General features: G+C 38.1%; 1 protein-coding gene and 1 pseudogene across 1 annotated transcript; one reads left to right on the top strand and one right to left on the bottom strand.

The window, feature by feature from the left end:
- The first annotated feature begins 3,862 nt into the window (after positions 1 to 3,862).
- LOC128244411 (uncharacterized) lies at positions 3,863 to 4,870 on the top strand. The gene is made up of 2 exons (XM_052962420.1): positions 3,863 to 3,871; positions 4,157 to 4,870. The coding sequence occupies exons 1-2, from the start codon at positions 3,863 to 3,865 to the stop codon at positions 4,868 to 4,870; spliced, it is 723 nt and encodes a 240-aa protein (XP_052818380.1).
- A 444-nt stretch (positions 4,871 to 5,314) lies between these two features.
- LOC128242648 ((Lyso)-N-acylphosphatidylethanolamine lipase-like) lies at positions 5,315 to 13,040 on the bottom strand (annotated as a pseudogene).
- Positions 13,041 to 13,344: the final 304 nt, after the last annotated feature.

Genomic DNA, 13,344 nt, shown 5'->3' with positions numbered 1-13,344 from the left:
TGAGTATGTAAACCGTCCAAATACATCCGAGGTTGTTTTCGATAAAATGGCCGAGGAGCTCCGAATGCAGTGAAACTTCTCACAACAATTACTTCTAAATACCTAACAAACAAGAAATACAACCAAGCAATATCATACACAATCGATGAAAGCTGAGTGAAGCGTCACACTTCCCATTCAACCTGTGATATACAGGGCTAAAATCAAGCACAGTCTTATAATATAGTTCAAGATCAAGAATAAACTGTCAAATTAAAAGCACAAAACTGCGACTTAGTTCACCATCCGTAATTCCTGTTTTCAATGCTTTTATCATGATTTTTTGACATATCATCATCTGGAAATTGGAATGTGCACACGGGGGTTGGGGGACGTCCCCGCCCCTTAAATTTAACTTTTTATATCAATATCGGAGAAAAGGAGTAATTTAAGATGCACTAAAATGCACCATTTGGGAGTACGAATTGTTCAGACTTAATTTCCTTGGGGAGAAACCTCAAACCGATTTACAAAAACTTTGTATTCCATATTCATTTCAGTTCTGGTTGAGGGAAAGGCGCATGTCGAAAGGTTGCGCCCCTAAGTTACGCCCCCGACTAAGTCACGTCAATTCATGGGCACCGCCCCTAGTATTCAGGCTTGGAGAGTGGGTGCGTGAGTTGAAAGAATGAGGTTCGAGAAAAAACAGTAAAAGTTAACCTCCCTCTAGCGCTAAATCCTGGACCCGCCCCTGCAGTCTGAAATTAATCACGATCTGTCTCGCCCCTGTGGCAGAGCGTTATAGTACATGTATCTTGGAAGAGGTTTGTAAAGTTTGCGCGTAGCTCGTATCTCGTATATCAATGAAAAAAATAAATGAATTGATCGACCTGGATCGAACGTAGATAGACAATGTATTGGAAATCAAATTTACTTGACCTGGGTCATAGATCGTAGCTCGACAAAATAAAATAACAGGCACGTATTGTCGACCTGGATCATAGATAGTTTATCGAATATGTAATATACACCACGATGTGTTGCCTCATAGTTCAACACAATACAACAACATGCGAATTCTGTCGTCCTGTGTCGTATATCGAAAACCCTATAGCTATCGAAAATGATTAGCTCATAGATCGACCAAAGAAAACAACATGCGAATTTCTTCGGTCTGGATCGTAGATTGTAGAACGACACTCTGATAATCAACAACTTAGATCGACATTTTAAGAAACAAAGAGTTCGGTTGACCGGGGTTATAGATCGAAATCGATCAATAAAACAACATTTAAATGTTGTGATTTTATAAAATGGAAATTTAAAAAAAATGAAGTTAAAAAATATCAAGTAAATTAAAGTCAAAGAGATAAGGTAATATAAAATCATCAACCAATCAATCAATCAAATCTTTATTTCCTCCTATACAGAAGATATGCAAATATATTTACAACGTGTAAGGTGCTCTAACATTGAGCAATATAGAACAAGTTAACACAATAAACAGGGAAAACGTATCTAACATAATTATATATAATATGCATACATTGAGTTACACATATGTACATTGGATGCTTTTGTTTTTAGGTTTTGTATTCTATTTTTGGGCTAGGGCACTTGTGGCCTAGTTCATAGCGATACTCGCGATATCTGCATTCTCAAGCCGCATCTGGGGGTTCACTGACGTAATGTATTCATACGCTGTATTTTGATTGGATTGCCGTTAGCGAATTTGAATAATCAAAGTAGTACCAGAACTGATTACAATGAAAAAATCCAATAAAATAGTTCTCCTAACAATTCAAGCTAACCGTATGTTCTTTTAATGAAGCACAAGAAATTCATACGTAGCGAGTGAGTTAATCGGGTTAACTACATGAATGTTCTTGCATACGGTCAGATTATATGCAATAAGAATATGAACATATTGGAAAAGTACGCATCGAAATTTTCCCGTTCAATGCTCTGTATTGATAGACTGGTACCCTCTTTCTCTTTTATCCGAAAAGAAACCAGTATCAGATAACCGCGGTGCCCATCGCGCATTCGAAATGTCTTGTAAATTCATACGTAAAGCGACTAAAGTGTGCGATCTAAGTAGAAACAACCAGGAAAGTTTGATTAAAAAAGTATTGTTAATATCCTTTGTATAGAATGTTGGTATTTATTTATAAAAACGATATCCACTGTTAATAAAAAAAAAATCCAAAGTCGGTCCCTGTTCTTTTTTTCGACATAATTTGCATGTTTCCGTGATATTTTCTTTTCGATACAAAGTTTATTTTTAACTAATCATTGCATGGCACTAAGCACTTTTTCAAATACAACATGATTTTTGGTATTTATTGTTCAAATACTATTAATGTTAACTAAAACCCATATGCCGCGTACCTGTATAATTTTATATGAGGAAAAGTAAATCAGGGTACCAGTCTACTGTATTGACCTCATTTACTCTGATCAGAGCGGCCGAATGATTCAGACATGTATGTTATCACTACTTCCGGATGCTGATGATGTGAATTTCATACGTGTTTTATTGAAGAAACTTATCAATAAAGCCGCCATTGAATGATTACCACCATCAAACGGATTTATTTTCATCTTACCGTGGGTAGCATTTTTAATTTGACAAGTAAATTTTCAAGCAATACAAGTTCGTTTGATAAAATCATGTGATTTCAATTTTGCAAAATGGAGATAAAAATATCAAATATGCGCATACTTATTTATGAAGTTTCATTCTAAATGAAGCCAAATATATGAATATGTGCACAGCATCTGGCTTATGAATAAGATGATTGTTTACCTATGTGCATAGAAAAGTCTTGGAGCCACTCTCAGTGTAAGTACATTTTGTTCAATGACATTGTGATAAACCATCGCCGTAGGTAAAACAATCTTGCCTGCTCAATTTTGATTTCCTCTCGTATAATGCACCAGTCAATTGTTACCACGGCCCCTTGGGGATATACCGGGGGGATGGGGGAAGGGCTGTGTTTTAACCTTTCAGGTGTCCTCGTAGCTAAAGAACTTCAGCGAACACATTATCTATTACCTTTTTGGACTTGTTCAATGTGTTGTAAACATAAAAAAATAAATATCATCATTAAAGTTATGGAAGCCAGAACTAGTGTCCTCGCAATGCCGGGAGATTGCGGTGGTTTTGTCTTTCCGCAAATTATATCAGGAAATTGCTCTTACCTTAGATCCCCGGGTTGCGGGGTTATTCACGGGATTTTACCACCAGTCGTTCCCGCAGGGCAGGGATTTTACTGGGGACTGGCTGGACCGAAAGTCAAAGTACCTGCTGTTCCCTGCGGGGGGGGGGGTCGTGGTTACAATTGACTGGTGCATACTTTACAAGTTCTTTTTCTGAAGACGCTTTGTGCTCACTTTTTGTTTTCTAGCCAAGAATGAAAATCAATAATCAGTCAGAGATACAGTTTGGTGATGCATTGTTGTTGATATATCAATTTAAATTTGTGAAATATTTGAGGGAAAGGTATTTGGTTATATAATTTACAAGTGTAACTTTTGAGTTTTATTGAACAATGCAGTGCCGAATATTGTGGAGATAGAATTGAATTAATTTGTATTAATCAGTTGACTTGTGGCGTTTAGGGAACAAAATTAAAATCAAAATATTCAATAAAGTTCCATTATCACCCAATGTTGTGGAATAGTGAAGTAATGAAGATTTAACCTCACAACAGTCTTTCTCAAATACTGTGCAGGCTTTTTTATGCTTAAGAATAACTAACCTGGCAATGTTAAAACAGAAATCGTCTTGGCATGAGATTGGATCACAAGGATCATTATGCACCAGTCAATTGTAACCACGGCTCCCACATCCGGGGGTATACCGGGGATAGCCGTCGACATGGGCCATGTTTTTGCCTTGCAGTAGGCCCCGCAGTGCCGGGTCTTCCCGGAAAATACAGTGTGGATAGGGCTTAACCTAATGTCCCTTGGGTGCGGGTGCATTTGGTGGGGACTTAACCACCAGATTATCTCCGCAGGGCGGGGAATTTAGCTGGGGTTGGCTGGACCGAAAATAAAAGTCCTCGCTATTCCGGGACCGGGGGGGGGGGCATGGTTACATGGTTCTCCCCCCCCCAACCCCCTCCTTCAGCCATAAACCACCTATCAGCCTCCCCCCAACCCCCTCCTACAGCCATACAATCCACTTATCAGCCTTCCCGTTCCCAAACCCCCTCCTACAGCCATACAATCCACCTATCAGCCTTCCCCCCAACCCCCTCCTACAGCCATACAATCCACCTATCAGCCTTCCTCCCAACCCCCTCCTACAGCCATACAATCCTACTATCAGCCTTCCCCCCTAACCCCCTCCTACAGCCATACAATTCACCTCTCAGCCTCCCCCCAACCCCCTCCTACAGCCATACAATCCACCTATCAGCCTTCCCCCCTAGCCCCCTCCTACAGCCATACAATCCACCTATCAGCCTTCCCCCCGAACCCCTCCTTCAGCCATATAACCCGCCTATCAGCCTTCCCCCTCAACCCCCTCCTACAGCCATACAATCCACCAATCAGCCTTCCCCCAACCCCCTCTTACAGCCACATAATCCATCTATCAGCCTTCCCCCCAACCCCCTCCTACAGCCATACAATCCACCTATCAGCCTTCCCCCCAACCCCCCTCCTTCAGCCACACAATCCACCTATCAGCCTTCCCTCCAACCCCCTCCTACAGCCATACAATCCACCTATCAGCCTTTCCCCCAACCCCCTTCTACAGCCATACAATCCACCTATCAGCCTTCCCCCCAACCCCCCTCCTACAGCCACACAATCCACCTATCAGCCTTCCCCCAACCCCCTTCTACAGCCATGCAATCCACCTATCAGCCTTCCCCCCTAACCCCCTCCTACAGCCATACAATCCACCTATCAGCCTTCCCCCCCAAACCCCCTCCTACAGCCATGCAATCCACCTATCAGCCTTCCCCCCTAACCCCCTCCTACAGCCATATAATCCACCTATCAGCCTTCCCCCCTAACCCCCTCCTACAGCCATACAATCCACCTATCAGCCTTCCACCCCAACCCCCTCCTTCAGCCATACAATCCACCTATCAGCCTTCCCCCCCAGCCCCCTCCTACAGCCATACAATCCACTTATTAACTCCCCCCCAACCCCCTCCTACAGCCATACAATCCATCTATCAGCCTTCCCCCCCCCTCCCTAACCCTCTCCTTCAGCCACACAATCCATCTATCAGGCTGCTACAAGGCTGGATATCAAACCATGATGCAAATGAAAGTTCAATAGTGAGATTTAAGCAGATCATTCATGAACGTCAGTTATAACTGTAAAGTTAAATTTGAAAGAAAATCACAACAAAACTTAAAAGAAGTCGAAATGCTGAAGCTAGAATCTTTTACAGTATTTATGAGCAAGAAGGCTGGAGTTAGCATTTTTTTTTAATCAGCAATCACACCACACCTCCACATCGACGTGGCTGTCAGCCCTGAGGAACTTTGTCTGGTATCCACATTCCTTGTCCATCCAGGTCTTCGAGCCATAGATGAATGTGATAGGCACGTCTTTGTCCACCTCCGATATCCTCTCGATCACCGGTCGCTTTGCAAATCCCAGCAGCAATGACAGGGTCCTGAATGCTGACTCTCCACTGAAATATCATATATAATTATTTATACAAAACAATTTATGACCAAGGACAACATAAGTTTATAGTCAGGACCAACTGGACCATATACTGCTCACCTGTTCACAATTGCTGTTTAAAGCTGCACTCTCACAGATTTACCGTTTTTACAACTTTTTTATTTTTCGTTTTTGAATGAGCAATTTTTTGCATAAATATCTGCAAACTAGTGATAAAAGACTGCTGACAAAAGATCGGATCGCAGATTTTCATATTTCTGTTCTAAAATTAATGTTTCATGGCTAAAACCGTTAATAGCGGTTTAAGAACAAAAGCTGTCACAGAGACAGCTTTTTCGACTATTCCCCTGCTTTTCAGTGTAAGGATTGAAAAGTTTTGGCGAAACATGCATGGATCACTGTTAGATTAGATTTCAATACAATACATGATGTGCTGAGATATTAACATAAATGTGGTTACATGCAAAATTTTAACAAGAATTTTTAAGCGTAATAATAAAAGGCCATTATTTGCAAAATACAGTTATCTAACTTGGTTATTCAATTAGGTTGGGTGGTTGAATACCATTGTATAAAGTCTCAATGCAATACATTAAGTAGTTGCTGAGATATTATCCTATGTGTGCTAACATGCAAGACCTTAACCAGAATCGCATAATAAAGGGGCAAAAATTATATAATATGAAAGATAGAGTTATCTTACTTGATTAAACAAGAAGGTTAAATGGTTGGGAGCCTGTGTGTAAAGTTTCAATGCAATACATGCTGTATTCGCTGAGGTATTGACTTAAAAGTGGTGACATGCAAAACCTTAACCAAAATTTCTAAGTCTAATAATAAAGGGCAATTATTTGCATTAAGTGCAAACCAGAGTTATCTTGGTTAATAAAGTAGGTTGGATGGTTGAGTACCATTGTATCAAGTCTCAATGCAATACCTCAAGCAGTTGCTGAGATATTAACCTATGAGTGCTTGCACGCAAAACCTTAACCAGAATTTCTAAGTCAAATAATAAAGGCCTATTTTTTGCATTAAATGCAAACTATAGTTATCTAACTTGGTTAATAAGGTAGGTTGGATGGTTGACTAACATTGTATCATGTCTCAATGCAATACCTCAAGTAGTTGCTGAGATATTTACCTATGTGTGCTTGCACGCAAAACCTTAACCAGAATTTCTAAGTCAAATAGCAAAGGCCTATTTTTTGCATTAAATGCAAACTAGAGTTATCTAACTTGGTTAATTAAGTAGGTTGGATGGTTGAGTACCATTGTATAAAGTCCCAATGCAATACCTCAAGTAGTTGCTGAGATATTTACCTATGTGTGCTTGCATGCAAAACCTTAACCAAGGGGCGAAGCCGACGCCGATGCTGACGCTTGGGTGAGTAGTATAGCTCTCCTTATTCTTCGAATAGTCGAGCTAAAAATGCATAAAACATCAATTTTCAAACTTTAAAATAAAATCTGTGATCTTATTTTTGTCAGCATCTTTTTGCATAAATTGGCTTGTTCCAAGACAACAATTAAAAAAGTTGTCAAAACATTCAATCTGTTAAGAGAGCAGATTCAAATATTGGGTTGAAATTATGGATGATCGAGGGTCACCAAGGATATTCAAATGATTGACTTTATTCCAATTTCTTGATAGCGCATGAGCCAGCATCAAACTTAAAAAATATTTTATGAAAATAAACAGTTTGACCAAGTTTCATTCTACGGTCAAAATCATGGCCTTGAGAGTATTAAGGTTTTTCTTTAGTTTGACCTAATGATCTAGCTTTTGACTGCATATCCCAAATTTAAAACTGATCTATCTGTAATGAAGACGATCTTTCCAATAAAGTTTGAATGATCTTGAATTTTTCTTTGATTTGACATTTTGACCTCATTTTTACCCCACATGAAACATAATGAAACTCAACATAGATTTTTTGAATAAAAAGACAATAATAATAAAGAACAAGAGCTGTCACAGTATGTGACAAATGCCCCCGAATGTGACATTGACCTATGAACAAGGTCAGTACATGAAAAGTTAAAGATCAAACAAATACATATGGCAAGTTATTTTAAATTGCCTCTGAACATAAAAAATACCACCCATACTTGACAACCTACATTCTTATGTCCTTATATTCAGCATTCCATTGTGAATAAACACTAAGTGTATCTTTCACCTTAGAGGTAGGGACATGGGTCTTGCACGTGACACGTCGTCTTGGTATGTCAAACACATGTGGCAAGTTATTTTAAAATCTGTCCACACAAAAAAAAGTTACAGCCCGGACATAACAACCAATACTCTGTATCCTTATATGCAGCACTCCATTGTGAATAAACACCTAAGTGTGACCTTGACCTTAGAGGTAGGGACACGGTTCTTGCACGCGACACGTCGTCTTGGTATGTCGAACACATGTGGCAAATTATTCTAAATTCTATCCATACAAGGGAAAGGTACAGCCCAGACACTACATATACTCTTATGTCCTTATATACAGCATTCCATTGTGAATAAAGTGTGACCTTGACCTAAGAATAGTGACACGGGTCTTGCACCTGACACGTTGTCTTGGTATGTCAAACACATGTGGCAAGTTATTTTATAATCTGTCCATACAAGGGAAAGTTACAGCCCGAACAAAACCTATACTCTATGTCGTTATATGCAGCATTCCATTGTAAATAAACACTAAGTGTGACCTTGACCTAAGAGGTAGGGACAGGGCTCTTGCACGCGACACGTCGTCTTGTAATGCCGAACACACGTGGCAAGTTATTTTAAAATCTGACCATACAAGGGAAAGTTACAGCCCAGGCATGACAATCTATACTCTATGTCCTTATATATATGCAGCATTCCATTGTGAATAAACACCTAAGTGTGACCTTGACCTTAGAGGTAGGGACACACTTCTTGCACGCGACACGTCGTCTTGGTATGTCGAACACATGTGGCAAGTTATTTAAAAATCTGTCCATACAAGGGAAAGTTACAGCCCGGACACGACAACTTATACTCTATGTCCTTATATGCAGCATTCCATTGTGAATAAACACTTAAGTGTGACCTTGATCTAAGAGGTAGGGACACGGGTTTTGCACGCGACACGTCGTCTTGGTATGCCGAACACATGTGGCAAGTTATTTTAAAATCTGTCCATACAAGGGAAAATTACAGCCCGGACACGACAACCTATACTCTATGTCCTTATATGCAGCATTCCATTGTGAATAAACACTAAGTGTGACCTTGACCTAAGAGGTAGGGACACGGGTCTTGCACGCGACACGTCGTCTTGGTATGCCGAACACATGTGGCAAGTTATTTTAAAATATGTCCATACAAGGGAAAGTTACAGCCCGGACACGAGTTATTGAGCCGGACACACGGACGGACGGTGTGATTTTAATATGCCCACCTTCGGGGGCATAAAAACATGTTTGGCCTGTTTTGTGTTTACAAGACAATTTTTTTATTTGACTTATGTTACCGTAAACAAGTGTCAAACTTGACCTAAATTTCTTGACGACAAATTTCTGCACGGGCCATTTAATGGAAGTGCCCACACACTGCAGGTGAGTCACATTTTATAAAACATATAAAGGCATATAAAGGTCTTATCAAATAAGAAATCATGAAGTGACTGCATTTGTTCAGTAAGAGATGATCAAGTAATATTTATTTATAAAGTCGGGTGTACAATATATAGAAACACAAGCTTTGAAGAGCTTTGAAAGATCCGAGGTTTATACCTGGGAGTCTGAGCGTTGCAGTGGTAGATGTAGTCCAGGATTGTGTGGTCATCGAATAAGTGGGCAAATTTGGCCTGCAGGTCGGGTCGGAAACGGCGGATCAAACCCGGTCCTGAAACATAGAGAATGATGCATCAGTTCAAAGAGTCTTACTAGTTTAGTCCTTAGTTAGCAAGCTATGAACACTTGGTTCGCCATTTATACCTACAGTATATAAGTGATAAGTCTAAAATTATACATGAAGGATAACTGTTACTAATTAGCATACATGTTTGAAAAATGAAATCAACTTTACAAATACATGTACAATATATATCTAAGGCCATACCAAATTCACGGTATGTTTGTTCCGCCAATTTCCCACACCCATTTTTTTGAAAATGTAAAAAAATATCTATACTTTTTGTGCTTCTGCATGTATATTTTTCTCAGACACCAAAATAGTTAGCTTTTCTGCAACCTGCAATTTTTTCTATTATAATATCCCTTTGATTTGTAAAGGGAAGTAATCGATGCATTGAGTTTGATATATTAATCAGTTTAATCAGCATTGTAAAATGTACTTAACATGTTTTTGTTATTTTCAAACTGAGGTGAAATGTTGTTTTCTCACTGAATTTTTTTTCAATAGGCAACAGTTTGTTTAAAATAAAAATGCAAAACATTTAACTGTGAAATGTTCATCATGATGATATTAAAATGGCATTTTTTTATAAACGGTTCAAAATAGGAAAAGGATCTATAACATCAAATTGCATCATGTATTACACTTACATGAATGTATTACAACATTGAAAGTGTTCTGCACAAACACTAATATTAAAGCAGTTATTCTGAAGCAAAAATAGACACACCCAATGGGCCAGCTACTCGCACAACGGCGAGAGGGTTGAAGGGGGACAGAACCTTAGCGATTGCCCTGACCCAGGTAGGAATGCGCCGACTGCGGTCACTCTCCCCTGTTGGACGCTCCGGAAATACCCATGGATCGACCAGGAACAGGTGCTCAATATTCTCTGGATATTTCAATGCATAAGCACTGGCTAGATATGCACCTAAGCTGTGTCCTAATAAAGCCATTTTTTTCTATCTTCATTTCCTGACGCCACTCCTCTATAGATTCAACAAATTCCATTTCAACAAGTTTTGCACTTGAACTAAACTTTGGTCTAGAGCTACGACCAAACCCTAATAAGTCAAAGGCATACACTGGTCGTTTCACAGCGAGATCGTCAATGCTCTGAACCCATAGTCCAACACCACCTCCCATCCCATGGACCATTACCAGCGGAGTGTTGGGTTTGTCCTTGTTAGCAACTATCATCCATATTCTGTGCTGACTTTGAGGTAATGTAATAAAACATTTTTCTACTGTGCTTTTAAGGCCTAAAAAAGAACAGAATTAAAAGAAATTACATGTCATGTTTCTACACGATGGCTATGACTTTAAAACACTTTCTAATTTCAAAAATTTAAACATGTTTCGTGAAGTTACTGTTTGCACTTATACGTTAAAACTCAGGCCAGAGTTTTTTTTATTTTTTGTTTCTCAAACTTTTGAAAAAATATAGACACAGGAGGAGGGAAATAATTAAAATAAACATTTTTTAGGCTATTTGTTGATAAACTATCTAAAGGGACTATACACCAGATTGGCACCAAAAACAGTTTTTTTCTGTGACGAATCTCAGGACAAATATTTAATAAAATGTTTAACTCTTTAATATCATAATTGTAAAAAAAATACCAAAATGAAAAAAGAAAATAGAGTCGGAGACCAGGTTCAAACCGGTGTCGCCAAAATTGCAGTCCAGTGTTGTATCCACTGTGCTAAAGCATTGGAATATTTAAGCTATATTCCTAACTTGGTAATATCACATGATAACATCGACTAGCCAATCACGCATAAGAATGAATTCTACTAGGTATACATACCTAGTAATCTCTTGCAATGGAAAAATATGAAAAAACTGCGAAAAACTAATAAATTGTAAACTATGTGGTACTTCAGTTGCTTAGTTTCAATGCATTGTACACATCGATACCAAGTTATTGTCAGTTTTCGACATGTTTTTCCCCGCTATATCATCATACGGTTTATGGCCCCTTTAATTTCTCAAGTTTAAGATGCATGTTTTTTTAAAACATTTGATTATCGGAAACAGTTTTCCTTAACTCTTATTGTTTTAATTAACTGTTCATTTTTTTGTGTATTTCCATTATCATGCATTAAATTTTAAAAGCTTGTTAATAAATGTATATATATATATATAAATGTAAAAATTACAAGCTAAGGGTAGATAGGGATTTTTTTTTCCAAATACACTTTATGTTAGAATCATTTTTTGGTGAATAGGGCAATATCTTGTGATAGTTAGTGATAGTGATTAGTAAATGTTTAAATAAAAAAGTGTGTTTCACCACATTCCAAACTTGATTTGTAAATGTTTGTCAATTAAGTCATCAAATAAAGTCATCAAATGACTTAAATGCGGTAACTTGTTCTATTGAATAAGGAGTGTCATTGTCTGATGACAGGATGTTTTTAAATCATTGTGATGAATGTTCTTTTAAAAATTGCTTTGAATATTTTTTTCAATGGTTCCTGAAAATTGAATGCCTCTAGAGCCAAATCACGTTTTTTGTTGTTTTTCGGCCAACTTGGCCCAGAGGCTTTGATTGTACACATAAAGTGCATACTTGCTTAAAATAATTGTTTTCATTTTGATTTTCAGCAATACCGGGCAGAAAAGGTCGGGAAAAAACAGTTATTGGAATGTATTATTTTTTTCTGAAAAAATAGCAAAAAATGGGGTCGACGGGTCTGAGAAACCAAAAATAAAAAACCTCTCACCTAAAACATTTAGATATTTACTTTAAACAGTATGAATGAAAATTTGATCCCTTTTCAACACTTCATTCGGAGCCAAAGACAATTAAGTTAAGTTATTAAATTCCACCTTATTTGCCTGATTTCACCAGAAGAAGTGCTGAAGTTTATTATTCCAAAAAAATGTTCATATAATATAATATTATCAAAAGTCAGGAGAAAAGAAATCTAAAAGTGTCTGATAACTTCAGTCATCGCCACTGGTACCAATACTGGTACTAGGCTATCAGGGCAGTGTTATCCATTTTGAAACAAAAAATGTCAACTAATCAAGTGCAAAAATGAGATGATTTATTGCTTAATGACTTACGACTGAGAATTCGAGATTCGATCTGTACAAGGTGAGCCATGGATGTTGGAATCCACTTCAGCCAGCTTGATGGAGGATCACTGAAAAAGATTAACACAACAATCAACATTTACGTAAAAGTAAAAAAAAAGAATCTCAAACAAAAAAGTGTTATTAATTGCGATCGACTATCTATATAGATACTTCCAGTCAGTATAACAAAGTCACACAGAATATCCGCAACTACAACACTTGACAAACCTATGATTATATTTCACCAGTGACTGTGAATTCTGCTCAACTTCGTCTTTGCTTCCCATTTCCAGCACTTTCTTGTTTACCTCAGTTATGAATGATGTTCTTTCTCATTGCAGAAAAATCATTTAGTAATCATCTACGAATTTCATATAATGTTCTACTTCACGACCTTTAAAAAAGAAAACAAGGACTATATTACTCAAGTATGCAAAAAGTTGAATCATCCGCCATTTTGTCCATCAGGTGATAAGTTTTGGTTACAGACCACTATTTTTTACGATAAGTGCGCAGTGATCTCCCCTATCATTACGTTTTCGCTAAAGTGTTAAACTAGAGCAGTGAACAACTCCTACCATGGGCCTTTAAACCATGGTTTATATTTTATAGGTCCGTGCTCCTACTAACTAAGATAAAATACCTCGGAAGAAAATGTTTACCTATGGAAATAAGCTCTTAGCATATCCATGTATGTTATTGGTTATCCAGCATAGATTCATTTAGATTAGCATT

The sequence above is a fragment of the Mya arenaria genome, chromosome 8 (genome assembly GCF_026914265.1).
Source record: "Mya arenaria isolate MELC-2E11 chromosome 8, ASM2691426v1".
Taxonomy (NCBI): domain Eukaryota; kingdom Metazoa; phylum Mollusca; class Bivalvia; order Myida; family Myidae; genus Mya; species Mya arenaria.
The sequence above is the reverse complement of the archived record's forward strand: the minus strand, read 5'-3'. Positions and strand labels throughout refer to the sequence as shown.